The following is a 27,026-nucleotide window of genomic DNA, read 5'->3' as shown; positions in this document are numbered from 1 at the left end:
GCCTTTAAAAATAAAGACAAAGAGGGGCGCCTGGGGGGCTCAGTCGGTTAAGCGTCTGACTTCGGCTCAGGTCATGATCTCGCGGTTCGTGCGTTTGAGCCCCGCGTTGGGCTCTGTGCTGACAGCTCGGAGCCTGGAGCCTGCTTCGGATTCTGTCTCTCCCTCCCTCCCTGCCCCTGCCCTACTCATGACTGTCTCTCTCTGTCTCTCATAAATAAATAAATAAATGTTAATTTTTTTTTTTTTTTTTACATTTAAATTTATTTTTGAGAAACAGAGTGAGACAAAGCGTGAGTGGGGGAGGGGCAGAGAGAGAAGGAGACACAGAATCTGAAGCAGTCCAGGCTATCAGCACAGAGCCCGACGCGGGGCTCGAACCCACGAACTATGAGATCATGACCTGAGCCAAAGTTGGACGCTCAATCTACTGAGCCACCCAGGCGCCCCCCAATTTTTTTTTAAAGATGAAGATGTTTAGGTACACAGGAAGAGTAGTTGGTAATTATGTTGGTGTTGGTGAAAGAACCAACCAGTTAAATAAAAATTGGGGTGATCCCCATTATCACCGGTTAGGCATGAAGTTTTCACCCTCCCAAAGCTCATGATGATATGCGTATACCAAGAATTTTGCCAGTTCATGATGTTGAGGAAGCTGCTGGCAGGAAGTGTTTCATAGGCCAGATCGGTACGATGTCCTGACATAGTACGTGCGAATTAATATTTCACTTATTCCAAATAATCTCGTAGTTTGAAAGGTAGATACATTTCGTTCATTCACTCATTCATTCATTCGCTCATTCATTTATATTTGAGAGAGAGAGAAAGAGGGGGACAGAGAGAGGGCACAGGCTCCTGTGCATGCACACGCACACAAGAGCGGGGAGAGGGGTTGAGAGAGAGGGAGAGAGAGAATCCCAAGCAGGTTCCACACTCAGCGTGGAGCCCAATGCGGTGCTCGATCCCACGACCCCGAGATCATGACCTGAGCTGAAATCAAGAGTCAGGTGCTCAACTGACTGAGCCCCCCAGGCGCCCTGGTAGATACATTTTATATGACTCCAGACTACATACGTTGGAAAGCGTGCGACATAAAATATTGATAACGTCTCATTTTATGAGGAAAAGTCCAACTGAGTTTTCCCGATTAAAAATTGGAGCTTTGCATTTCAGAGCAGGAGATCCCCCAGAATGCGATCCGCGTCCCGTTGCTGCTGGGGACGGGAGTCCTCCCAAGGCACAGCAACTCTCCGCGTCCTTTCTTGGGGTTGCGCTCGGATTATCTTTTGGGAGTCAGCATATTTTGAACGATCCAAGGTCCTCAAAGTGCTTCCCTCATTTCAGATGTGATGGCCCTACCCCAAGTTTAGGATTAGCACGTAAATGAAAGTGCGTGTTCATACGAAGGGTCTCGATTGTCTCATTCCAGCCCCTCGCTTATTTCTCGTAGAGTTATTGCACCAAGGGCCCCCGGCCAGACGTGGAAGCACTGAGGCCAGAGTCTGGGGCTTTTAGTCCAAAGCTCTTTCTGTCCTAAAAAGAATGAGATCCTTCATATCACCCTTCATGCAAACACTTTCTGGATTTCTTCTGGGTGCCTGGCACCACGCCCCAAGGAGTGCCAGCAGTCCTGACGGCCTCCATGCCCCGGGGCCTCATGCCTCGCTCCGGTTTCTGTGGGGTGACCCTGTGCAGGCACCTCCAGCTGGACTCAGCGAGCACCGCCCCCTCCTCTGAGCAGTGAACCCAAGTCATGGTCCCCGACGCTCACTCTCACGTTGCATTCTGATGACGGCTCTCCGGTCGGACCTTCCCGATTCACCAGGAGCTGTCAAAAGTCCGTAGCCGGCCCAGCACCAGGCTGGCTCACCGGCCGCCGATCAGCCAACAGTCACAGCACAGCACCTGACCTGGCGAGTTTACCCCATGCCAGGAGCTGGGCTGAGGAGTTCGTGGCTGTGATGCCACGATTTCTCCATAAAATAGACATTCCCGTTCCCGTGCACACAGAGTGAGCCGGTGAGCTGGGATCAAACCCCCAAGTGTCTGGCTTCAAAGCTGCCCTCCTCACTTTGGGTGTCAGCCCGCAGTCAGGTCTGTAGCAGCTCGAGGGATCCCGAGTGTGATTTGTTATCCCCATTTAAACATGAATATGAAGACGCGTGCGGAGGTCAGGTGGTCGCCCCAGCGGGTTCCAGAGTCCAGACCCTCCCAGCTGTGAATTACTGTGCACGGAGTCTTGTTGTACAACTAGACGTTAGTAACGGAAGTGGCTTCTTTTTGTTATTTCTCCTCGGCAGTTTGCAGACTCATTTAACTTCAATCCGCACAAATGGCTGCTGGTGAATTTCGACTGCTCTGCCATGTGGTAAGTTTCCCCGACAGCTACATGTCAGTTACCCCATGCGCACCGCACTTTCCCCGAGCGGCCTTGTGGGAAAGAAGCCTGGCAGGTGAGGAGGATGCCATCTCTGGGCCATCTCACATGTTACCTGCTCACTGCTTGCTTCCATGCTGAACCAGGGGCGGGATTCTTGCCCAACCTTACCTGACTGTGCACTGCTGATAAGAACATATTAGCGCGAGCCATTGGCACAAGGAGAGAAGGTTAATACAGCAAAATCTGTAGTCTGATCTACCTAGTGTTACCAAAAACAATGCAAGGACATTTCAGGACGTATTTCTAATTCAGTTGCTTCTGTGTCTTTCTTCGTAGATGGTTAATGAGTCTAAGGGCTTGAACGCATTTGTTAAGGAAAAATAAAAGTAATCGCTTTTCCCATGAGATTCTCTGAAAATTCTTAATAGCATGCCATAATTATGTTGGTTCTATTTAGAACAAGAAAAAGAATTCAGAAATGAAAGTGGGTGATATTCCATCACGTAGATGATTTTTAAAGAAATAGCGGTCACTGGGAGCAGTGTGGGAACATGGGATAATGGTTCTGCTATGTTCATTGCACTAAGAAGGAGGTAAATCAACCTTTGGACCAGGGGGGGTTTGCATGAATTTTGTGCAAAATCATTCGGCATGTAATTGCATGAATGGGTTCTCACCTTGGAGGGGTGAAGAAAGCAGTTCTCATCTGACCCAACCGAAGTCTGTTCTCCCGGTTTACTGAGCGACCAGTGTGCCCTTTGACTAGTTTGTCTAAAGATTAAACCATATTTTCAGTGCTTTACTAAAAAATTGGTTCAAATCAATTCTTTTTTGTCTGCCTTGGACCGAAACTTTGATATGTGATTTTAAAGCCCACTGGTGGGCCCATTCTAGACGTGGCTTCGTCCAAAAATGCGAGTAAGGATCTATATAAGCTATAGCTGTTATGAACCTCAGTGTTCTTTCGTGTTCTTGTGGCTGCGTTTGTCTATTTTAACCGGAATGCTAAAGAATGGTTCATACAGTGTGTCCAAAGTCCCTCCCTTTGAGCTTTAATTGGCACTGAAATGTAATTCTGCTCTGGTGGTGTGTTTGGTCAGATTGTGGCTCGTGGGCACAGAGCTGGCACAGAGCCAGTAGAGGGCCCTTTCGCCTTTATTTGGGGAGGGGTGGTGGCCTCAGTGTGAGCTGATGCAGGAGCACACAGGGTCCTTAGCTGCCAGCGAGGCATCGGGCCAAGAAAGCCCACAAAAAGACCAGAGGGTTGTCGGGGGTAAAGAGATGGGGACCGCCAGGAGGTGGCGGCCAGAGGGCCTCACAGCATGCCCAGGTGTTTCACTGATGACCTGGGGAAAATAATATCAGAGATGGCTGTTTACATGGGCGGCCCTCAACGCCCTTTCTGTAACATAAATCACTGGGGCTTCGGGGCATCCGGCCCCCTCGCGCATGGGGCAACTGAGGCTACGAGGGACCAAAAGCATTTGGGGCCGCGATCTGTGATCACACACTGAGAGGTGATAGGGATGAATATAACAACGTGGCATCCTGCCCTTGGGTCCAAAGAGCCAGTGAGCCAGTTAAGGACGAGAGAGAACAGCTTTGTCAGCGGCATGGTTGGGAAGGGCCTGAGCCCCTCACGGGGCGTAACCAGGCTGCCGGGGTCACTCGGGAACAAGAACGTCTTGCCCGGTTGAGGCAGCAGCCCGCAAAGGGAAGCCTGACAGAGCGGACGTGATGTGGAGGAGAGACACGGGGCACACAGGGTGAGGCCACGTCACTGGGAGAAGGACAGAGGGTGAAGCTGATTGTCCGCTGAATAAAATCAAATATAAGATGTAAGGGCGACACCCAGTGTTTGAGGTTTTACCCCAGAGGAGGGCAGTCAGTTATCCCCGGGGCTGGAGGGGACACGGGAGAGGGTCATGAGTTGAGGCCACATGAACACATGGGTCCAATGTTAAATTGCAATAGAGAATGTGCTTTCCGTGTCCTGAGCCGCTGGGGTCCCGGACAGAATGGTTGTCGAGGATTTTGGGGAGATTTCGTGAGTGTGGGAAAATCGCTCCTACCCCAAACCGGGGGTGCAGCCCTTGATTTCACGAGCGTGTGGATTGGGTGACGGAGTTGGATGTGGAAGGATCCGAGTTTCAAGACAAAAATAGCCCCTGCCCGCTGTTTGAGGCACTGTGCCAGGGACGTTGTGACAAACCACCACGCACCACCGAGACGTATTTCCTCCTCATTCTGGAGGCTGGAAACCAGAGACGGGGGCCCAGGTGGGCGGGTCTCTGCTGACACCTCTCTACCTGGCATGCCGACAGCCACCTTCTTTCTGTGTCGGCACTCGGTCTTTCCTCTGTGGGTCTGTGTCCTCTTCTTAGGGACACACTGGTCACGTTGGCTTAGAACCCAGGCATGTGACCTCATTTTAACCTCATTGCCTCTGTCCCCATGTGGTCACATTCTGAGGTCCTGGGGGTCAGGGCTCCAGCAGGTGAATTGTGGGCTGGGGACACAATTCAGTCCGTGATGGTGCTCACAAGAAATTACTAGATAAAACCATAAGGCTAACATTTAGGAATTTAAACCAGGTCAGCTTATTTTAAACCATATACTTAATTATGCCACCCACTTCCTGATCGGTTTATTTGATTCTTATCAAACTTGATGTTTTCTTTTGATCTCGCTATACCCAACCACCTGGTTGCTCTCTCTGTCTGTCTCTCTCTCTCTCTCTTTTTACTACAAAGAAGTTGCTCTCTCCTTTTGGTGGGGACGATGTTTAGCATTGCCCTGCTTGCAGAAGGCCCTTCCCACAGATGCCCTACCCCCACCGGGGGCTGCACTGTGGTGGTGCTGAGGGACCAGGGTCCGAGTTGGGGCAGTGCCATCCAAACCAAGAATAACAAGGAGGAGGAGAGGTCCTGATTGCATTGGAAAGCATTTGATTTTGAGCACCGTGGACCTCACACCAGAAGGCTGTTATCTCTGGGCTCTAGAGGTCTCAGCCGTGGGACAGAGTTTCCGGTAAATGAAATACAGCCAACGTGAAATGAGAAACTGAATAAAATCAAGTCCAGGCCAATGCAGCTTGAGGTCCAGCAGGCGAAGCGCTTGGGAAGAGAGAAGGCAGAGGTTCAGAGAAGCTTGGGGACAACAGGGAGCTGGAAGGCCGAGGGGGAATGTGTGAGTGAGATGCCTCCATGGACCCATTCATTCTCTGCCCGATTGTTGGACACGGAGAGCTCAGGGAAAGCCTATTTGGTGACATGGCATTTGACAAAGGGCCACACGAGGTGACAGAATAAGCAGTGTGCGTACCTGCGCCGGGTGGGTGGTGAGGACTGGCAGTGCAGAGGCCTGGAGACAGATGCGTGCACCACAGTGAACTCAGGTGAATGCCACTGAAGATCATTCAGGTGGTCGACGTGGATTTAAATTTGTTTTGAGTCCGCTCTCCACATGTAAAAGTTGGCGTTTTTACAGAAAGAGGCAGCTTTTTAATGTGTCACTAATTAATGAGAGCCCTTACAGCACCATTGCTGGGGCTGAGCGCTCGGTCCTGTGGCCAGCGTGACCTTGTGCGCAAGTGAGGCCAGGCTCTCGGAGCACGTGTACTTTAAAGATGATAGCTATACCGCAGCTAAACTAATGTAGGAATTGTTCCTACATGGATGAGGCAACCGGGATTCTGCTTACGGACACACAACTCTCCTCCATGCCAGAGCCACAAATGTTTAAGAGACGGAGAGAGAGAGAGAATCCCAAGCAGGCTCCGTGTCGTCAGCACAGAGCCTCAGGCGGAGCTCAAACTCACGAACCGTGAGATCGCGACCTGAGCCGAAATCCAGAGTCCAATGGTTAACCAACTGAGCCACCCAGGCGCCCCGCGATGAGGTGAGGTTTTAAAGACGGAGTAAAGATCGTCAGATGCAGAATCACGAGTCTCACAGGATGCCAATTAAGAACACACACAGGAAAGCGAACATACATTTTACAAACACACATCTAGATGACAGGCATTCGCATTGTTCCGGGTGGATACGGGGGAAACTGGAGAACGAGAGCTGTTCTTTGGGGCGGCTGAGGCAAAATCAGGCCCCGTGGTGTCTCCGTTCTTGTTCGGGCTGATCCCACTTTCCCTCTGACTACCGAAACTAGTCCTGGATTTTAGCCCAGGCATGGACAGCCCAAAGGCCAGACAGGAAGAGATGGACTGAAGCCACCCTCCCCTGTTTGTCTACCTGAGCTGTGGGTCCTGAGCACACTCCCCTGCCCCTCTCCCTGCTCCAAGGTGGGTGGTCCCTCTCCAAGGTGGGTGGCCCCTCTCCAACGTGGGTGGTCCCTCTCCAAGGTGGGTGGTCCCTCTCCAAGGTGGGTGGCCCCTCTCCAAGGTGGGTGGTCCCTCTCCAAGGTGGGTGGTCCCTCTTCAAGGTGGGTGGTCCCTCTCCAAGGTGGGTGGCCCCTCCCCAAGGTGGGTGGCCCCTCTCCAAGGTGGGTGGCCCCTCTCCAAGGTGGGTGGTCCCTCTCCAAGGTGGGTGGTTCTGCTCCAAGGTGGGTGGTCCCTCTCCAAGGTGAGTGGTCCCCCATGCTCATGGGCAGTGTGGTGACAGGCATCGGGCAGACAGTGAAGGCTGAGAGCCTACTCAGAGCCTTCTGCTCGCTGTCCTGAACATCCATGGACTCAAATACCTATGTTTTGGTATTCTAAGAGGTTATTGCAATAAAATGAGGTGTCAACACAACAGAATACAGGTAGCAAGACGCTTGTTAAAAACCAGATTTTGGAAGGGGCAGGCATCTCTTTAGACCCCCTAAGAGCTGAAAGCAAACAAATCATCCTAAACTGGGAATTTTTTTATAGATGTATTTAAATTTTTTGCTCATACAACAAGTAAGATATAAATGGATCTTTTTTTTGATTGCTCTCACTGGCTGTTTTGTACTTCTTAAAATCAGAAGAGTCTCTCTTTTGTTTTATGAAATTTTACCAGTGGTTAGTCTGTAATTTAAAGTAAATACATTGGTTATTTTCTCTACATATTGAAATGGACAAGATAATTGGAGTTTCTAAAACCTGCACGTCATTATAAGCACAGTGAATACATTTCATAATGATTTCATTATTCTGTTCATAAGTTTTTTTATTGTTCATTTGGTGTTTTGAATCTTTTATATGTAAATATAAGCCATTCCGCTCAGACCTTACTATCTCTTTAGCATCAGATTTTTCTCCAAAGAAAGCCTCAGATTCACCCAGGACATGTTTTAGTCTACCTTTAAAAAGAGGCTTGATGTCTTTTTGCAAATAAAAATTAAGTTTTATCACAAATAGTTTCACAGCTTTTGCACACTTCTGTTACACTGGGTTTCTTGGGAAGATGGTCAATCACTGTAGTTATGTAGCACTTGATTCTAGAACTTGCTTTATAAGTGCTAATGCACAGTTTTTCTACGTATCTTTTTGGTTTCTTTGCACTTTGGTGCCGTGCCACATCTTGAAAGTTTTCTTGGTCACTGACTGGCACCAGGACGTACCATGAGCCCTCATTCCGTGAGCCTTACGCGGTATTGTAGGCTTAGAAAAAGACAACGTAGACTCCCAAACAACACAGGAGTCCCCTTCCCCCATCCCCCAGGACCCTCCCTCAGGAATATGTCTGGTGGCAGGGGGACAGTTTCTGTCCCATGAGGCCCATTCAGCGGGAGGTGACACGGCCACCTTCACAGGCCGGTTCTGTGTGTGCCCGCGTGTGCGTGTGTGTGCGTGTGGGGGTGCAGGTGTGTGTGTGTGCGCTCGCACACATCTCTCTGTTTAAATAGCCTTCCTTTTTTAAAAAAAATTAAAAACATATTTTTAATGTATATTTATTTTTGAAAGAAAGAGAAAGAGAGGTGGGGGAGGGGCAGCGAGAGGGGGAGACACAGGATCAGAAGCAGGCTCCGGGCTCTGAGCTGTCAGCACAGAGCCGGATGCAGGACTCGAACTCAAGAACTTCTGAGATCGTCACCTGAGCAGAAGTCAGACACTCAACCGACTGAGCCACCCCGGTGCCCTTTAAAAATTTTTTTAAGTGTTTACTTATTTTGGAGAGAGAAAGCACAGAGGAGGGACAGAAAGAGAGGGAGACAGAGTTACCTAGAGCTAAAGTGGGCTTTGTGCTGACAGCAAGAGAGCCCGATATGGGGCTTGAACTCACAAACTGTGAGATCATGACCTGAGCTGAAACCAAAAGTTGGACGCTTAACTGACTGAGCCACCTAGGCACTCCAAACTTCCTTTTTTTTTTTTTTTTTTTTCCCTTAAAGCAAGAAGCTCTTATTTATTTATTTTTATTTTATTTCATTTTAGAGAGAGGGAGAGAGCGCATGATCAGGGAGAGGGGCACAGGGAGAGAGAATCCCGAGCAGGCTCCACACTCAGCACAGAGCCTGAGGCAGGGCTGGACCTCAAAACCCTGGGATCATGACCTGAGCCGTAATCAAGAGTCGGACGCTCAACCGACTGAGACACCCAACCGTAAATAGCCTTCCTTTTGCAACACTGTCAAATGTTATGCCCAACGTTGCCTACAAATGTCCCATTCAATGACCACATCAAGCATATGAATATGCTCCAGAATAAATAGAAAAATCCCCCAAATCTTACAGCTATTAAAGACAATTATATACAGCTACTCTAATATAGCTATATTCGATATAGTTATTAAATTATTGTCAGAAGTTAAATTTTTCACACAACGGAAGCATCCAAATTCTCCTGAGAGCAAACTCTACCAAGCTGTGAAGGCATTTATCAGACTGATCATAAATGTACCTCACAGAAAACAGTAAGGAGGAGACACTCCCACTGTCATATCATAAGTTAGGCCATCTTGGATTCCAAAACCAGATGAGAGGCTGAGGGAACAAAAAAGGTATGGAGAAAAAAGAAAAGAAAAGAAAAAAGAAAAGAAAAGAAAAGAAAAGAAAGAAAAAGTTTGTTTCACTCACAAATTCCAATATGAAAATTTTGAAGTCAAATATTAGCATGTAGTGATGTTTAAGGAAAACGAGATAGTATATCATGACCAAATGTGTTTATTCCAGCTACTCTGGGGTGGTTCACAGCTATTAGAAGGTTTTGAAATGTCATGTGCCATGTAAAGAGTCAAGGAGGGAAGAGTCATCATTGTATTAGATGCAGAAAAAGCATCAGGTGAAATTCTACATCCCTGCGAAACAGAAGTTTTTAGTAAAATCGGAACAGAAGGGAACTTTCTCAATCTGATGAGAGATATCTACCAAAAATATTACAGGAAACCTATTCTTTTTTTTTTTTTCAACGTTTATTTATTTTTGGGACAGAGAGAGACAGAGCATGAACAGGGGAGGGGCAGAGAGAGAGGGAGACACAGAATCGGAAACAGGCTCCAGGCTCCGAGCCATCAGCCCAGAGCCTGACGTGGGGCTCGAACTCACAGACCGTGAGATCGTGACCTGGCTGAAGTCGGACGCTTAACCGACTGCGCCACCCAGGCGCCCCCCTATTCTTTTTTTTTAATGTTTATTTATTTATTTTGAGAGACAGAGAGGCAGAAGAGAGAGAGAAAGAATCCCAAGCAGGTTCCACACTCAGAGCCCAAGGTGGGGCTCGACCTCACAGACCGTGAGATCATGACCGGAGCCAAAATCAAGAGTCAGACGCTTAACCGACTGAGCTACCCAGGCGCCCCCTGATGTGATTTATCTTTGAGCAACTTATTAGAAACCATTTAGAAACGTGCACCATTTAGAAACGTGCAAAACAATACCATAGGTTATGAAGGAATTTGTGCAGAGAATTCTGTAGAACTCTCTGGGAGTGGCGGACCCACAGGCGGCCCCGTAGCCTCCTCCAAGGACGGCAAGGCGAGGGACCCACAGATTTAACAGTGCTCGGGTTTTGTGTCATACCCAGCGAGCTGCGGGTATTATTATTTACACTTTTTTGCATGGCTTTAACACCGCGCAAATGTTTTGATTAAAAACACACGGGCTCCGGGGTCATCACTGGCCTCAGTGGGAAGGAGAATGTGATCTTCATTTACAAAGGACGGAGTTCTACCCCCTTCTCTCTCGCTGTCCCTCTTTAAGGCTACGCACAGAGCGTTCCCCGGTACAGAGAGACCAAAAGGAGCTGTGCCAGGGCTCCCTCGTATACTGCCCAGAATGTACTAGAATTCCTAGATGCCCGTGCATAAGGTCAGGCGCAATCCATTTTCTCGCACAGGTCAAAGGCCAAGCCAGCCCCTGACAGCTTATTATTGCTTACTGACATAGTCTGCCTTCTAACTCTTTGAAGAAATAACACTTCAATTACTTTTCCTAAGTACATCTGGGCTCTTGGTCCTTCCTCGTTGTGGCTGAGTCACATCCCAACGTGCTATTTCATGCTTTCTGGTTTTCTCTCGCACGGACTCGTCCACACGGTATTTGCTCTCAAGCCCAAGCTACTGTCAGACGGACGTTTCTTCCCCGGTTTGCCCTAAGCATGGTCCATTTGCCATAAAATTGCTTTGAGACGGTGTCCATGCTGCCAGATGAGGCAGAGAGGCGATTATCGTCAAGCTCAGACCTCAAACCCCAGCCCAGAGGAGAGTGGTGACCTGGGTTATCCGGGACCATCATTTGTACCGAATCTGAGGGTCGTTCGCGGTAGGAACACCTCACCTCTGGCCCCTGTTCATCCCGCACACGCTGGTGATGCCTGCCAGTGGCCCGATGCCAAGCCTGGACCGACAGAGGGGACAAATGTTCCCCTGTTGGGTTTTGCTTCCTGACGCCAGTTCACCAGCTCTCTGGACACCAACTGGGCGTCCCGTAATGGGACTCCATTCTGACGCTAACCATCTGGAGTCCCCACAGACCTCACAGGTAGAGGGGCTCGGTCCCACAAGGTCCAAAGGTCCCCGCCCTTCTGTCTAGCTTGCTATAAAGTTGGGGGTTCCCGCGAACCCCCCGCTCCTTCAGATTTTATAATTTGCTAATAGCTTTGAGCGCTCAGAAAGTCGCGCGACTTACATTTGCTGATTTGTCACAAAGGAAACGAGCGAGCAGCCAGAGGGAAGGGATGTGCAGGACAAGGTATGGGTGTGGGTAGAGGACACAGAGCCTCCCTGTCCTCCCAGGCTGCGGCTCCGTCCTGGTTGATGTATCACCAACCCCGTCCTTCACCACGTAGGTATGGTTGATTGCATTGTTAGTCATTGGTGGTTAACTCAGTCTCAAGTCCCTCCCTCTCCTGTGACCCCTCCCCCACCCCAGAGACTGGGGGTAGGGCTCAGAGTTCCAGCCTCAAATCTCCTTGGTTTCCCTGGCAACCGGCCCCCAGGGGGCCCTGAAGCTCCCCAGGGGGCAGGGGGAGGACAGTCACCTGTCCTCTCCTTGGCTTACCAAAGCCATTCTTCACCCTCCAAGAGATTCCAAGGGTTTTAAGAGTTGTGTGCCGGGGTGCCTGGGTGGCGCAGTCGGTTAAGCGTCCGACTTCAGCCAGGTCACGATCTCGCGGTCCGTGAGTTCGAGCCCCGCGTCGGGCTCCGGGCTGACGGCTCAGAGCCTGGAGCCTGTTTCCGATTCTGTGTCTCCCTCTCTCTCTGCCCCTCCCCCGTTCGTGCTCTGTCTCTCTCTGTCCCAAAAATAAATAAGCGTTGAAGAGTTGTGTGCCAAGAACCAGGGATGGAAAGCAAAGATTTATTTTTTATGATGCCGCCTCCTCAGGTGCTGGGGTCCTGTGGGTGTCGGGCACCCAGGTGAGGGATGCGCTGGCAGAGCGGGGTCCCAGGGAAGCGTCCCAAAGCGGGTGTGTCTGTGCTGAGCCTGCTGGAAGAGGGACCAGGAGGGAGGGGCTGTGGGGGGGCTTGTCCCAGTGGCTTCCTCATTAAGCCCCACCCTGTGTTCTCTCAAACCAGGGTGAAAAAGAGGACAGACCTAATCGGAGCCTTTAAGCTGGACCCTGTCTACTTAAAGCACAGCAATCAGGACTCAGGTACTCTGCGGGGGGGTCCCTGCTTTCTTGGTGTTCTGGTTTTGTTTTCAGAGCGCCCTTTCTGCCAGGAGCCAGAGAGGAAGGTTCCAGTCCACAGAGACCAGACCATGGGAGCTGCCTCCCCAGGAGGGTGGTGGGGGGTGGGGAGGGCTGCCTCGGTACCCCCCCCCCCACCCTGCTCCAGAACTGCTCAGTGCAGGAGCCGGGGAGGGCAACCACACGGCCAGGGGGCACAGCTTTCCATGTGGGGTGGACACCTCCTGGGTAGAATCCTTAAAAAGAATGATTGCCCTCGTGTCTGAGAACGTATGTCTGCTTATACCCATACCACCATGGGGGAAGAGAGCTTAGGGGGACGGGGTGGGGAGGTGCTGGGGGTTCAGGGAGTGAAGGGAAAACCGGATGACTCCCGGGCAGGGTCCACACGGCCGTGTGCCTCTCATCCGTTGGACTTGCAGACCTGCCCTCTGTGCGGGACATGAGCCACCTCTGTGCCTACGGAGTCCGGCGGGGAAGCCTGGGCAGGTAGCTCTCCGAGGCCACAGTGGGGCTCAGACACAGATGCTGGAGGGATTCCTCCAGGGCCTCCTTGTGCAATAACCTGTCATGCAACACAATTCCTAGAAAACACAAAACAGCCCCTTCATTTTCATTAGAGACAGAGAGAGAGAGAGAGAGAGAGAGAGAGAGAGAGACAATCCCAGGCAGGCTCTATGTTTAGAGCAGAGCCCAATGCAAGGCTCGATCCCACGGCCCTGGGATCACGACCTGAGCTGAAATTGAGAGTCGGACGCTCAACCGGCTGAGCCACCCAGGTGCCCCTCTCTGAGATTCTTGTCAAAGAAATAAGAGTTGCATATTGAGAAGAATGATCCCAGCAATACAAAAGTTGTTTGGTTTTTTAGTGCAGGGAATGAAAATTTTCCAAATGTAAATAATACTTATAGCTGGATGGTATAATGTCTTGTGAATTTTCCTAATTTCCTCTACATTTTTGCAGTTTTTAAAAAAATTTTTTTTGATCATTTATTTATTCTTTTTTTTTTTTTAATGTTTATTTATTTTTGAGACCGAGAGAGACAGAGCATGAATGGGGGAGGGCCAGAGAGAGGGAGACACAGAATCTGAAACAGGCTCCAGGCTCTGAGCTGTCAGCACAGAGACCGACGCGGGGCTCGAACTCATGGACCGCGAGATCATGACCTGAGCCGAAGTCGGCCGCTTAACCGACTGAGCCACCCAGGCGCCCTGAACATTTATTTATTCTTGAGAGACAAAGAGAGACAGAGCACGAGCTGGGGAGGGGCAGAGAGAGAGGGAGACACAGAATCGGAAGCAGGCTCCAGGCTCTGAGCTGTCAGCACAGAGCCCGACGCGGGGCTCGAACTTACAACCTCGAACTCGTGACCTGAGCTGAAATCGGACGCTTAACCGACAAGATACGCAGGTGCCCCTACATTTCTGTAGTTTTAAAAACATACATAGAACTACTACTTTTAAATGTCAGTGTTCTCGGGTCTAGTACAAACACTCACCCCATTGCTATTTACAGTTTCTACATACCTGCTCCGTTTTGCTCAGGACCTAAAACTCCCTAAAATAAAAAAAATAAAGTCTAGTTTTTAAAGAATTGAATTGGCATGAAACAGTGTGAAATAATGAACCAACTGCCAAGCTCTTATATTTAAAAATATGTATTTCATGTTCGGATCATGAAAATCTTTGCAATCATGACAGTTAAAAAGCAAAATGTTGCCCTTAAACCATGAAGTGATCCTTGGAATGACTTTACGCCAAGGGCATCTGAGGAAAGCTTATTACTCTAGACGTACAATAAATTATTTTATTCCGCTTTTATAGAAAGGCTCTTTCCTATTGAAACATTGGCTATGGCTGTTAGAGATGAAAAATATTAGTTATTTGGATTCTTTCCCTAAAAAAACAAACAAAACCCAAAAAAAAACCCCACAAAAACCTCTCTAAGTCAACAAAAACAGTGTCCCATTTTGCATTTAGCAAGTAGAGCACCAAAAATGAGCTTTAAGCTCTTGTGGCCAGTGGATGTAAGGGCTTATTTAATCTTCGTGGGTTCAGCTCTAATGCTGCTAAGCCCTCTGCTCCTTGAAATGAAACCTTCTTTAGAGTTTTTTTACGATCCTTTTAGTTCAATGAAGAAATCTCCTCTTTATTTAACGATTAAAAAAACCATTCACGACTGCCCCGTGGCCCCCTGCTCAGCTCGCAGGACCACAGTGGCCCGCTGTCCCCCCTGGGGGTCATTAGGATGCCTCCCTCTCATCACTGGGTTCAGGACGAGAGGTCTTCCCGGGTCTCTGCACGGAGGCAGATGCCCTCCTGTCCCTTCACCCTGTGGCTCCTTCAGGGCACGTGACTCTCGCCATGCAGCCACCTCACTCACTGGTTTGTGACTGTTGTCCCTCCGCCTCCCCTGGAACCTCAGATCCAAGTGTCCTGCTGCTGGAACACAGCTGGACCAAGGGGGAGGTGGCCAGCAGTGACAGTGGGACAGCAATGTGGGAGTGGTTGCCCTCCTAGTACATCCCCACGTTTCATCCCCGTGTTTATGAGTTTGTCTCACTGGGCGCCTGCCAGCTACGGGTTGACACTGACTTTGAACTAGGACCAAACCATGTGGGATGGTTTATATATAAAACAGACAATCCTGTAACAATGCAGGTGACGGGGAAAAGTGGTCGCACCTGTTACACAGACTTTTCAGACAAACTCTTCCATTATAGAAACTGTACATTTGGAAACTAGAAGCATAAAGCGGGGGAAGCCAGAAAGTCCCCATGACCCCACCCCCCCAGTGCAGATGCTGTTGTCATGTGGTGTTATTTCTTGCCAGTCTCATGTGGGTTTTATTGTGCCATTTGCAAATTTAGAGGTTGCTCACCCCCTATGTATCCTCTGTAGCCGTAAAGACTGAGCAGGCACATAAAACTTATTATTTGTTTTGGGGGGGTGCCTGGGTGAGTCAGTCAATTAAGCATCTGACTTCGGCTCAGGTCATGATCTCGCCGTCTGTGGGTTCGAGCCCCGTGTCGGGCTCTGTGCTGCCAGCTCCGAGCCTGGAGCCCGCTTCGGATTCTGTCTCCCTCTCTCTCTGCCCCTCCCCCACTGGCACTGTCTCTCTCTCTCTCTCTCTCTCCCCTCTCTCTCTCTCTCTCTCTCTCAAAAATAAACATTAAAAAAATTTTAAAGTTATTATTTGTTTTTATTAATAATTAATAAATTAATTTTATTAATAAATTAATAAATTATTTATTTATAAATAAATAATAATATAATATAATATATATTTATATACTTATAATTTATATATTTATATAATTATATAATTTATATAATTTATATAATATAACTTATATAATTTATATAATTATAATATAATATAATATAAATAATAATAAATTAATTATTTATTAATAAATCAAATAAATTATTAATAAATTAATTATTAACAAATTAATAATTAATAATAAAGTTATTATTGTTATTTTGGGGAGAGCACAATCAGGGGAGGCAGAAAGAGGGGGACAGAAGATCCCAAGCAGGCTCTGCGCTGACAGGCTGACCGAATAGAGCCCGACGTGGGGCTCGAACTAACAAACCTTGAGATCATGTCCTGAGCTGAAGGTGGATGTTCAACCGACTGAGCCCCCCAGGTGCCCCAAAGAGCTCAGGTTTTAATTGTATTTCACTGGAATGACATTTGAATGGCCACACGTGGCTGGTGGCTATGGGGACGGCACCATGACATAAACTAAAAGGGAGGGACATTCATCTCCATTCACGACGTCATCTGGCATCATCTGGGTTCTTAACAGACTCTTACTGAGTGCTCCTTGTGCACCACATATATATTGGGTGCCGTTATGTTATGTCTGCTGGTGTCTATGCCCCCCTGTCAGGCCACTTCTGGTGACCCTGCTGTTGATGTTTGACAACCCCATTTCACATGGTGCAGAGAGTGGTGGCTGGGAGTTGACCTGGGCTGTGTGACCTTGGGCTTTCATCACAGGGTCCCTCCTAAGATTAGGGGATGGGACCTGGCACAGTGGCCCTGAATGTTCTCCCATCTCTACCATCTTATGACCCTAAATAAGAAAACGCCTGGAGGGCTCAGTCGGGTAAGCATCTGACTTCAGCTCAGGTCATGATCTCACGGTTCGTGGGTTCGAGCCCTGCGTCGGGCTCTGTGCTGACAGCTCGCGGAGCCTGGAGCCTGCTTGGGATCCTGCGTCTCCCTCTCTTTCTGCCCCTTCCCTGCTCACACTCTGTCTTTCTCTCTCTCTCTCAAAACTAAATAAACATTTGAAAAAAAAAAGAACAGAAAAGAAAACACCTACTGTCTCCAGATGATAGTCAAAAAATCAATAAGTGGCGACTTTAGATTTCCTTGTAAGTATAGTGTAAACCCGTCTACACAGCGGGTGAAGAGCCAGCTGTGACAGTGGGTGTGCATTGCATCAGACTCCGAGCCATCAGCACAGAGCCCGGCGCGGGGCTCGAACTCACGAACCGCGAGATCGTGACCTGAGCCGAAGTCGGATGCTTAACTGAGGGAGCCACCCAGGCATCCCTTAACCATCCATTTTTTTGTAACTGCTATGAAGCCATTTGAATCCAGGATAATGACATTGATCGAATGTACACTCAGGTATCTGCTCCATGCCAGACTCTGTACTAAGATCCGAGAATACAGACATGAACACTCATCAAAAGTTTGATTCCTTTTTTTTTTAAGTTTATTGATTTTGAGAGAGAGAGAGAGAGAGAGAGAGAGAGAGAGAGGATCCCAGGCCAAGCAGCTTCACACTGTCCTCATAGAGCCCGATATGGAGGCTTGATCTCACAAACCATGAGATCATGACCTGAGCCAAGATCAAGAGTCGGACGCTTAACCGACTGAGCCACCCAGGTGCCCTAAAAGTTAGATTCTTGTCTGATATCCTACTCACTCTGTATATTACAAATTCACCTTCCTGCGCATGAATGAGTGCACGAGGAAGGCTTCACGTGCTCCAAATGCCGTTACCAGAAGATAGCTCGGGTTTTGTGCTTCTGTAACCATAGAAAGTGAAGCGAATGGGAATCCAGTTGTAATCCGGCATTTCCAATTTGTCCTGGGAACCCCGCTCTCTTGGAAAGCCCCTTGGATTTGGTACCTTGGGAAGTGCCCCCCAAACACCCAGCCTCCTGCCCTCTGCGCTCTCCTGTCTGGTGCAGGAGGTGAGGGACGGGACACAGGAAGTTTACCTTGAACGTGAGAAGGAATAGATGTGAAATCGACCAGTGTGTCTGATGGCTTCTCTTTTCTATTTCTCTTTTCCAGGGCTTATCACCGACTATCGGGTAAGTGGGAGATTTGACGTGTTGAGTCCAGGGCTCAGGTGATCGAAAGTGTGAACACAGAAAGGGGTCCTGTCATGGGCTGTAACTCCCGCTGCCCTCCTGTTCCGCTCAGGCTCAGAGTCACCCTAGAGGACACCTTCTAGCTGGGTCCTAAGGCAGGCCACAGACAGCTGTGCTGAGCCCACCGACTCCGGGTCTCGGATCAGGAGGAAATGATCTTGCCTGCGCCCCTCGGAAGGAGGCAGGAACTTCTGCCCCCAGAATCCTCTGTAAAAACAGGTGTTATCCTTAGACCACACGGCCCGTCCGTTCCACATGGCTGGCTGCCGTGCGCCTGGGGCACACACTCTCCGCTTAGGGCAGTGGGAGATCAGAGTCCAAGACCACAGCGGTGCTCGGATGGCCCTCTTTGTCAGCCGGGAGCTACGCATGGCTCTGGCAGCTTCTCAGAGATGAGTGAGGCCCCATGCCTCCCTCCCGGACCCCCAGGCTACCGAGGGAGACAGGGGCACAGATGGCCGCACACGCGGGGATAACCATTCTGCACACCGCTGTGAGCCACCGTGCTGAGACAGATCTGGAACATGCTGCTCCTTACTGCTGGCTGTTTCCGGCCCGAGGGAACACGTTCCAGCTGGTCAGCTAGGGCTCCGCTAGCTTCGCTTAGACTCTCCTTGTGCCGTTTATGAGAACCAAGTCCCAGGCATCATATGCCGGCAGCCTAGGAACTGTAGGTCGTGTGCGGGCAGCTTCGGGTCGGTCCACCTGTTGTTTGGGAAGGACCTGGATCCAGGCGGGCGTGCGGCACTGTGGCAGCCCGCCCTCGCGGCCGTCCCCCTGGCTTGCGAGGTCATCTTGGATAACCGTGCTTTATGTCCTGCTGCGCGCGCCCACGGAGAGAGCCAGGGGGCAGACACGTAGTGTATTCTCCGCAGGCATCTTGTGGTCCGTGAATAAGCAGATGAAATTCGTGGAGGAGCAAATTGGAAGGATGGGGAAATTATTCTGGAGCAGAGAGTCCTCTAAAAACTGATGCGCATAAGTGAGTCCTTAGAAAAATAGCGCCACAAAGTAGGAGAGGTCAAGTGGGGGCAGATGCAGGGCATTCCCACCAGGAAAGAATACACAGGTCCGTGGGAGCCTCAGCAGGGGAGCCTGTGTCTGGGCCCTGGCTGTGCAAAGGGCCTGGGGCACCAGTCTTGCCCTATGAGTGTTGTTCCTTCCATCCACTCCTCACAAGTACGTGTCACCCACCTCCCACCCTGACCCCCTTCCCTGTGCCACAGCCCTGGAGAGCCCCTGACCGTACTTTCTGGCAGTTTTACTGCTCTCTTAGCTAGAATGTAGGGATATCTTTCCTTTTCGATGCACATATAGGTACTTCTGGAGCTCTTTTATGGTTTCTTCCTTTAGAGTGAAGTCTGGGCAAATGCCCTGGGGCCCGGGCTCTTCTTGACGAGGGAGTGCTGGGCTCAGCAGATGAAAAAATATATATATCACAGACATCATCATCATTTTGTTCAAAGACGATGGAAACTTCAACCTGAGGTGGTCATGGCCTCCAGGCTGCAGAGGAGGCCCCCCCACTCTGGGGATTCTAGGCCCCTGACCAGGCCAGTCCGGGAAGTGTAGGGTGAAAGGCATGAGCAGCCCCTGGCAGGACGGTCAGCCCTCAAGGGATGGGGGCACAAGGGCAGACTCAGCACCAGGAGGAAGGAGTGGGAACACCTTGGCAAAGGGGGTTTTACATCACGTCTGCTTGTGAATGACCAAAGAGGGAACCGTAGCAGCATTTACCTACCATTTATTTACCTGGTCTTAGGCAAAGTGGGCATCATTATACCCATTTCACAGATGTGGAAACAAGAGGTTCGAGGTCAAAGAATTTGCTCAACCTAATTTAAAGAGAGCCAAGAGCCTGGGTCAAAAGCCCACTCACTGAGCCTCACAGCCCCCATGCTATCTGAGTGAGGAAAATACATCTTCTGGTCCATTTCGGTGGCTTATCAAGAGTGGGACGACACACAGGACATCCTGGAGATAAGGTTTTAAAATTTTCAGTTGTGGAGGGAAAAATACCCAGAAATAGCTCCTTTGGTGTCCAAGAAACCTCGAGTACTGACTGACTTCTACACGCAGAATCATTTTAGGTGGCCTGTGTATGTGGATTTTCCTCCTGACTATTTAGGTACAGTGGTCAACAATATTCCATAAAGCCTTATGACATGTCCTGTCACCTCTGAACTTACAGGCTGGGTGCAAAGGGAATTTCTCTTCTGGGGGACGTCTACCCCGGTCCTGCCCCAGGCTCAGGACAGGTGGTGACAGCATTCTAGGGCCACGTTTGAATCAGCGCTCAATTAAACTGTGCGCATTTTTACTCCAGGACCGCAGAAATTAAGTTAGGTCCCAAGCCATTCCTCCCGGTGTAAAGATTAACTAAGCCGTTCATGAGTCATTAATGAGGCTATTCCTCCGAGTATTAGACCTCAGTCCCGTCTTGATCTCCAGGACGTTCGCTGACGCGGTGGGGAATGATTTTGGAATGCAGCGTCTGTGGTGAACGATGGGAAGAAAACACTGCCCATCACTAGTTAGGGGGGGTGGTAGGCTTTCTGACTTTCCAGAAAGGCCAGTGAGTTAGTTCGGTTTTCCCCCAGCAACCTGCAGACGTGCTGCCCCTTAGGGCGGATCTGTGTCCGCGGGGGCCACCGGGCTCTGGGGCGTCGCACGTGGCCCCCCAGCCTCTCCACGCCTGCTGTCCTCCCGTAAGATGAAGACACAAGCCCCGGCTTCACAGGCGTGAGGGTGATGGGGTGAAATGCTGCGTGAACCCGCTGGGCACAGTGCCTGGCGGTCACAGAGTGACACTGGGTCCGATGCCTCTGAGCGTCAGCAGCGGGCCCCTGTTTCTCCTTGAAACTTGAGGGGCTTCCGTGAAGCCCTTACTGGGACCCCCTGGTGATGCATTTGCCCTTCAGAAGCGGCGTGGCCTGGGCATGCTCGGCACGAAGGTTCAAACCCGCCCGCCCGCTGCGCTACAGAGGGAGCAGGGCCCGGACAGCCCCACTGTGCCCATCACGGATGCGCTGGGGGAGGGTCCGGGCTGTGCCCTCTGCCCCACTGCAGTCCTCCTCGAGCCCTGCCCTGCAGGGAAGGTCCAGGGAACAGAGAGGGAGCCTGAAGTGCCCTCAGCATCTTCTCTGTAGGTGATAGAACCTGACCACTTGAAAAGTCACAATGAAGTGCCCATTTTATGGTCCCAGAAGGCCCCCTTGCCCTCCCTCCCTTCTGGGTCCTTTCTTGCTGGCTTTCGTGCATTTGCAGCCATTGGGGGGCCCCCACAGCTGGTGGAGTGCCAGCCGGCTGACAGATTGAGGAAAAACTAGGGAAAGCTTATTGGAGGACCGGCATGTCGGGGTTGTATTTTCTAGTGACCGTCTTGCGGGTCATTCTGTGGCAGCGGGGGGCGGGGGAGGAAGAGAACCCCTATTGTTCTAGAAAAGGGTGCCGGAACAGCACAGGGAACACGCTGAGCCGAAGGGGTGGGTTTCGGCCTCCTCCTGCCCGCAGTTGCAGACGTCCGTGCCCCCGCTGGCTGGTGAGCTCCATCCGTGCGCAACCTGCACACATCTGCTCCGAGAACACAGTGCCTTCCCAGGAAGCAGCCTGGTCCGTCCTCGTCTGTCTCCGGTCTCTGCAAAGAGAGCCTCCAGCCGTGGGCTTTGCTCAGCCCGCATGGTGGCCGGACGGGGAGGGGAGGCCTCCAGGGAATCATCTGTCTCCAAGAGAAACAGGTGCCCCAGGAGCCAGAGGAAAACCAGCTCGCGGTACCTTCCTCCCTGACGCAGCGTTTTCTGTTCTGTTTCAGCACTGGCAGTTGCCGCTGGGCCGAAGGTTTCGCTCTCTGAAGATGTGGTTTGTTTTTAGGATGTACGGTGTCAAGGGACTGCAGGCTTACATCCGCAAGGTGACTGTGCTCTCAGTACTTAGCTGGGGAACGTTAGGCAGGCCTTGGACACTAGAAATGGAGGAAGATGGCTTAATAAGCAAATACATGATAAAGGTTCGTTTGCGTTACTGAGGGTTGGCCATTCACAAGATGGTCAGTGCGTGATTATGGACCTTCTGGACGCTTCCATGAAGACCACAGGCCGTCAGGTCCAGGGGACTGCAAAGTGAGTACACCACACGGCCGGGACTGTGGCCACACCTCACCTGCAGCAGGTGCAATGACAGCAGGGCAGTCATGAGAACACAGTACGTTTCCCTCCGAACACTGCCAGCACGGCAGAACCTTGGAGCTTCTGGAAACAGATAGTCTCCAGCCTAGGGTTTCTCAGTGTGTCCCCGACCAGCAGCACATGCATGGCCTTGTACTCTCGGGTGGGTCCCGGCAACCTCTGTTGCTATAAGTGAACCAGGCCGCTGTGATGAGCTCTACAGTGTGAGAACAACTGGTCTACTTCAAGCCCCATCACCCTGCCATTTTTTTTTAAAGCAGTTGAAGAAACTGAGGCCAGAGTATGTGCTGGGACTCCCCCAAGGCCCACCCACTTAGCTGGCTGCAGAGAGCTGCCGATTCCCAGCTGGTCCCTCCCATGCTGGTGTCCTTCCTCAGCCAAGATGGCGCCATCTTGCTGGACAGAGGGCCTCGGGCTTCATGGAAGCAGGGATGCCTGTGGTCTCTGACTAGTGACCGTGACAGTTTGGGTCCTGGTGCCTCAGCTTAGTCTGTGGTGCAGCTGTGGGCAGCACACAGTGGCTCCAGGCTCTTCCTGTGTGCGGGGCACATGGCCTATGGAATACCACACGGTGGCATCTGTCTACCTTATGCGGCCCGTGGGGGCCCGTGGGAGCTGGTAGTCACTAGGAGGATCTGTGGGGTGGGGAACTAGGAAAGGAGTGTTTGCATGTGAGTTTATGGGTGCAAGATCTCCCTCCCCATGTGAGAACATGCTCTCAAATAAGGATTCAACTTTGACAAAAATCCAGTGGTCTTTGTCACCATAGCTTAAGGCTCTGGGGCCCCTGGGTGTGATTAAGCTGCTTACTGTAAAAACACTCCATGCCTCTTATATTTGTGGGTCTGTTTCTGGGTTCTCTGTTCTGTTCCACTGATTTGTGTGTCTGTTTTGTACCAATACCATACTGTCTTGATGATTACAGCTTTGTAATACAAGCTGAAGTCTGGGATTGTGATGCCTCCCGCTTTGGTTTTCTTTTCCAACATTGCTTTGGTCATTCGGGGACTTTTCTGGTTCCGTACAAACCTTAGGATTGTTTGTTCTAGCTCCGTGAAGAATGCTGGTGCTATTTTGATTGGGATTGCATCGAATATGTAGAGTGCTTTGGGTAGTATCGGCATTTTAACAATATTTCTTCTTCCAATCCATGAGCATGGAATGTTTTTCCATTTCTTTGTGTCTTCTTCAATGTCCTTCATCAGCTTTCTATAGTTTTCAGAGTACAGGTCTCTTACGTCTTTGGCTGGGAATTTCCTAGATTATTTTATGGTTTTTGATGCAATTGTACCTGGGATCGATTCTCCGATGTCTCTTTCTGTTGCTTCATTATTGGCGTATAGCAATGCAACCGATTTCTCTATGTTGATTTCATATCCTGTGACTTTGCTGAATTCATCTATCAGTTCTAGCAGCTTTTTGGTGGAGTCTTTAGGATATTCCATGTAGAGTATCATGTCATCTGCGAAGAGTGAAAGTTTGACTCCTTCTTTGCCAATGTGGATGCCTTTCATTTCATTTTGTTGTCTGACTGCCGACGCTTGGACTTCAAACACTGTGTTAAACAACAGCAGTGAGAGTGGACATCCCTGTCGTGCTCCTGATCTCTGGGGGAAAGCTCTCAGTTTTTTTCCCATTGAGGATATTAGTTATGGGTCTTTCATACATGATTTTTATGATGTCAGGGTATGTTGCTTCTATCTCGACTTTCTTGAGGGCTTTCATTAGGAAAGGAGGCTGTATTTTGTCAAAAGCCTTTTCCGCATCTATTCACAGGATCCTATGGTTCTTATCCTTTCTTCTATTCATGTGATGGACACACTGATTGATTAGTGACTATTGAGCCAGGCTTGCAGCCCAGAAATGAATCCCAAATTAAGGGTTGATCGGGGCGGGGAAAATGGATGATGGACATTAAGAAGGGCCCCTGTAGGCATGAGCATTGGGTGTTATGTGTAAGTGATGAATTACTGGGTTCTACTCCTGAAACCAAGACTACACTGTATGTTAACTAACTTGAGAATAGAAAGAAAGGAAGAAAGAAAGAAGACAAAAACACAACAACAACAAAACAACAAAAAACACTCCATGCCTCACCCTGAGAAGGCTCCCATCCAGCCTGACAGGAAGGGACGGGGATGGTCAAAGTCTGTCCCCAGGCAGGTGGACCATGGAGGGAAACAGCACCTGCCAGCACGAAGTCTTTGGTGCCCTCTAGTGGCACCATATTTATTAAGGGACGTGGAGCCGCACAGTCCGATGAGACTTCCTTCCCAACAACACTCCCCAGCGGGGCTTCTGCTCAGAGTCCCCCCCCACCCCGCCCCCAACCCCGGCCCCCAGCACCTACTTGAGAGCACCGAGCACCTAGCACTGAGCACCGAGCCGGGCGCCTGGGTGTGGAATGAGCAACACGCACGCAGACCGTGGCGAGCTTGTTCTCCGTTCACATACTATACGAATCCCCTTTTGCGCTCCACGAACCCCTACAAGTCAAATAAGGTGGTGAATGCAGCGAGAGGGAGGCATTTATCGAACGTGACGGGGACCGTCATTCTTTTCTCTTGGTGGCAAGCGCTGTTGGATAACAGCACCGCAGAACCGAAGCTTCGGTGACGGGCAGCTATGTATGTCACCGTCACACCCTCGGTTTCCTTATCTGTAAAGTGGGCATAACCGTGGCAGCGCCTACCCCATGGGCTGCATGGGGACAGTAGGATGGCGGGGACCTCGGCGCTCAGCGCCGGGCTTCTCAGTAGTGGCTAGCTACCCTGCCTTTACCAGGATGTTTAAATAAGATTTGAGATTATAACTGATTGTTTTGGTGAGATTAAAACAGTCCCCTGAACAAAAGAAAATGGCAGTGTCTTTCTGAAGACACTCGTCCTTCCCTCCTGGTAAACGGGATTTTTTTCCTAACCGGCTGGTGTGGAGGAACGTACGTGCTCGAAGAAAACGGTTGAGAGCATGTGAATGAATTATGCATGGGCCGTCTAATGAGGTTTTCTAGGTGGTTAAGTCCTGAGCTGAGTGGTGTCGGGAAACTCAGACAGATGCCCTTCCCTTTCCAGCACGTCCAGCTGGCCCACGAGTTTGAACATCTGCTGCACCAGGACCCTCGCTTTGAAATCTGTGCGGAGGTCACTCTGGGGCTGGTCTGTTTTCGGCTCAAGGTACGTTTGTCTCCTTTAGTCTCGTTCATGGTCCGTGACGGTGACCGGCAAGAGAGTATCGTTCATTGCCTCCGAGCACAAGACCGGCAGTTGAGCTCCCCAGAAACCACGGAACTCAGCACGCATTTTCCAGTCTTTGCTGTTTGCCCCTCCAGGCCCTGCCCCAGCCTGACTGCCCGCTGGGCCCCGAGCACTCTTCTCCAGGAGCCGTCCTCTGCCGTTCCTCGAGCAGACTGAGGCTTCTCGCTTGTGTAGACCCTTGGCCCTGGAGTGCCCTCCCCTTTCTCCACGCATGTATCTCCGCCACTGGGGAATGCTCGGGGCGCTGGCCCGTGTACACACTCACTGATGCGAGTGTCCTCCCCTGACCGGCTCCGGCCACAGCCCAGACCTGCAGACTCTGCACCTTAACCAGCCCCTGCGGGCTGCTGGGTGCACACAAGGGTATAAGTTCTGGGCGCTCTGCCGCCTGACGACGAGTGCGTTCACTGTGGGAGGGGGAGCTTCCCCGGAGCGCGGCGGGCAGCAGCCATCGAGGCTGGGAATCGTGACCACATTTCTCAAAAGGCCCGGAAAGGTGCGGGATGGGCAGGCGCCTTATTAGTCTAGCTCGTGACCGAGGCTGGATGGGGGCCTCACACTGACAGCTCTCAAGCTGGCCATGCATTCCAGAACCTACTTTTCCTACAGGCCTCCTTGTTCACAACCACGGAGGCCATCGGGAGAAGCAGGGGTGGGCCCGGCTGCACCGTCCACGTGCTGTAATCACCAGGTGGCCCTCCGCTCACCATATCCTCCTGTCACTGCTTCTCAGAGCTTCTGGGTGGCAATGAGAACCAGACAGAGAGAAAGCCTGGACTCTACACAGTGGGGTGCTGGGGTTCTGGTACAGGGGTTGGCGATGGGGCCATGCACTCTGTGCAGAGTGCAAAGTGGGGACACCCTACGGGGCACCTGGGAGGTTCAGTCGGTTGAGCGTCCGACTTCGGCTCAGGTCACGATCTCGTGGTTCGTGAGTTCAAGGCCTGCGTCGGGGCTCACTGCTGTCAGCACAGAGCCTGCTTCAGATCCTCTGTCCCTCGCTCTCTGCCCCTCCCCCACTGGTGCTCTCCCAAAAATAAATAACTTTTTTTTAATTAAAAAAATAAAAACAAAGTGGAGAGACCCTAGAGAAAGTGTGCAGAGGGCAGAGGGGCACACACATGCCAGGTGGACACGGGGGAAATCTCAGAGCACGGGTGTCCCAGCCGCAGGGTCCCCAGAGTGGCCTCGGGTCGCGGTTCCAGAGACACTGGTGTTGACAGTGTGTTTTGCCGTGTTCACCACGGACAGACGTTTTGTTCTGTTTTGGCTGCCGGTGTTCTGGCAGGACTTTCGCTTTTTAACTTTCATGGTTTTATTGAGATGCAACCCACACACCACACACTTTGTCCATTTAAAGCACAGTGAGGGAGTTAGGGGCCCAGCCCCCCACAAAGTGGAAAATCCACTTCTGAATTTCCCAAAACTTAACTGCTAACAGCCTACAGTTGCCCAGAAGCCTTACTGATAACACAATTATCACACATTCTGTATGTTCTGTGTATTACACACAGTGTGCTTACAAGAAAGTAAGCTAGAGGACAGAAAATGTTATTTTTATCTTTAAAAAAACTTTTTTTAGAGAGAGGGCGAGTTGGGCAGATGCAGAGCGGGAGGGAGAGAGAGAGAATTCCAAGCAGGCTCCGAGCTGTCAGCATAGAGACTGATGTGGGGCTCGATCCCACCAACCTTGAGATGTGACTTGAGCTGAAATCAAGAGTAGGATGCTTGGGGAGGCTGGGTGGCTCAGTCGGTTAAGTGTC

General features: G+C 50.5%; 1 protein-coding gene across 3 annotated transcripts in view; it reads left to right on the top strand.

Moving 5' to 3' along the window:
* Window positions 1-27,026, top strand: part of DDC (dopa decarboxylase) — an 85,575-nt gene that overhangs the window by 54,424 nt on the left and 4,125 nt on the right. For all 3 annotated transcript variants that reach the window (XM_045494285.1, XM_045494286.1, XM_045494284.1), the window contains exons 9-13: window positions 2,298-2,365; window positions 12,310-12,386; window positions 17,746-17,765; window positions 21,637-21,735; window positions 25,081-25,182. In XM_045494285.1, the coding sequence (XP_045350241.1) occupies window positions 2,298-2,365; window positions 12,310-12,386; window positions 17,746-17,765; window positions 21,637-21,735; window positions 25,081-25,182 (366 nt within the window). The remainder of the gene's footprint in view (window positions 1-2,297; window positions 2,366-12,309; window positions 12,387-17,745; window positions 17,766-21,636; window positions 21,736-25,080; window positions 25,183-27,026) is intronic.

The sequence above is a fragment of the Leopardus geoffroyi genome, chromosome A2 (genome assembly GCF_018350155.1).
Source record: "Leopardus geoffroyi isolate Oge1 chromosome A2, O.geoffroyi_Oge1_pat1.0, whole genome shotgun sequence".
Taxonomy (NCBI): Eukaryota; Metazoa; Chordata; class Mammalia; order Carnivora; family Felidae; genus Leopardus; species Leopardus geoffroyi.
Note: the sequence above shows the minus strand (reverse complement) of the source record. Positions and strands in the feature narration are given on the sequence as shown.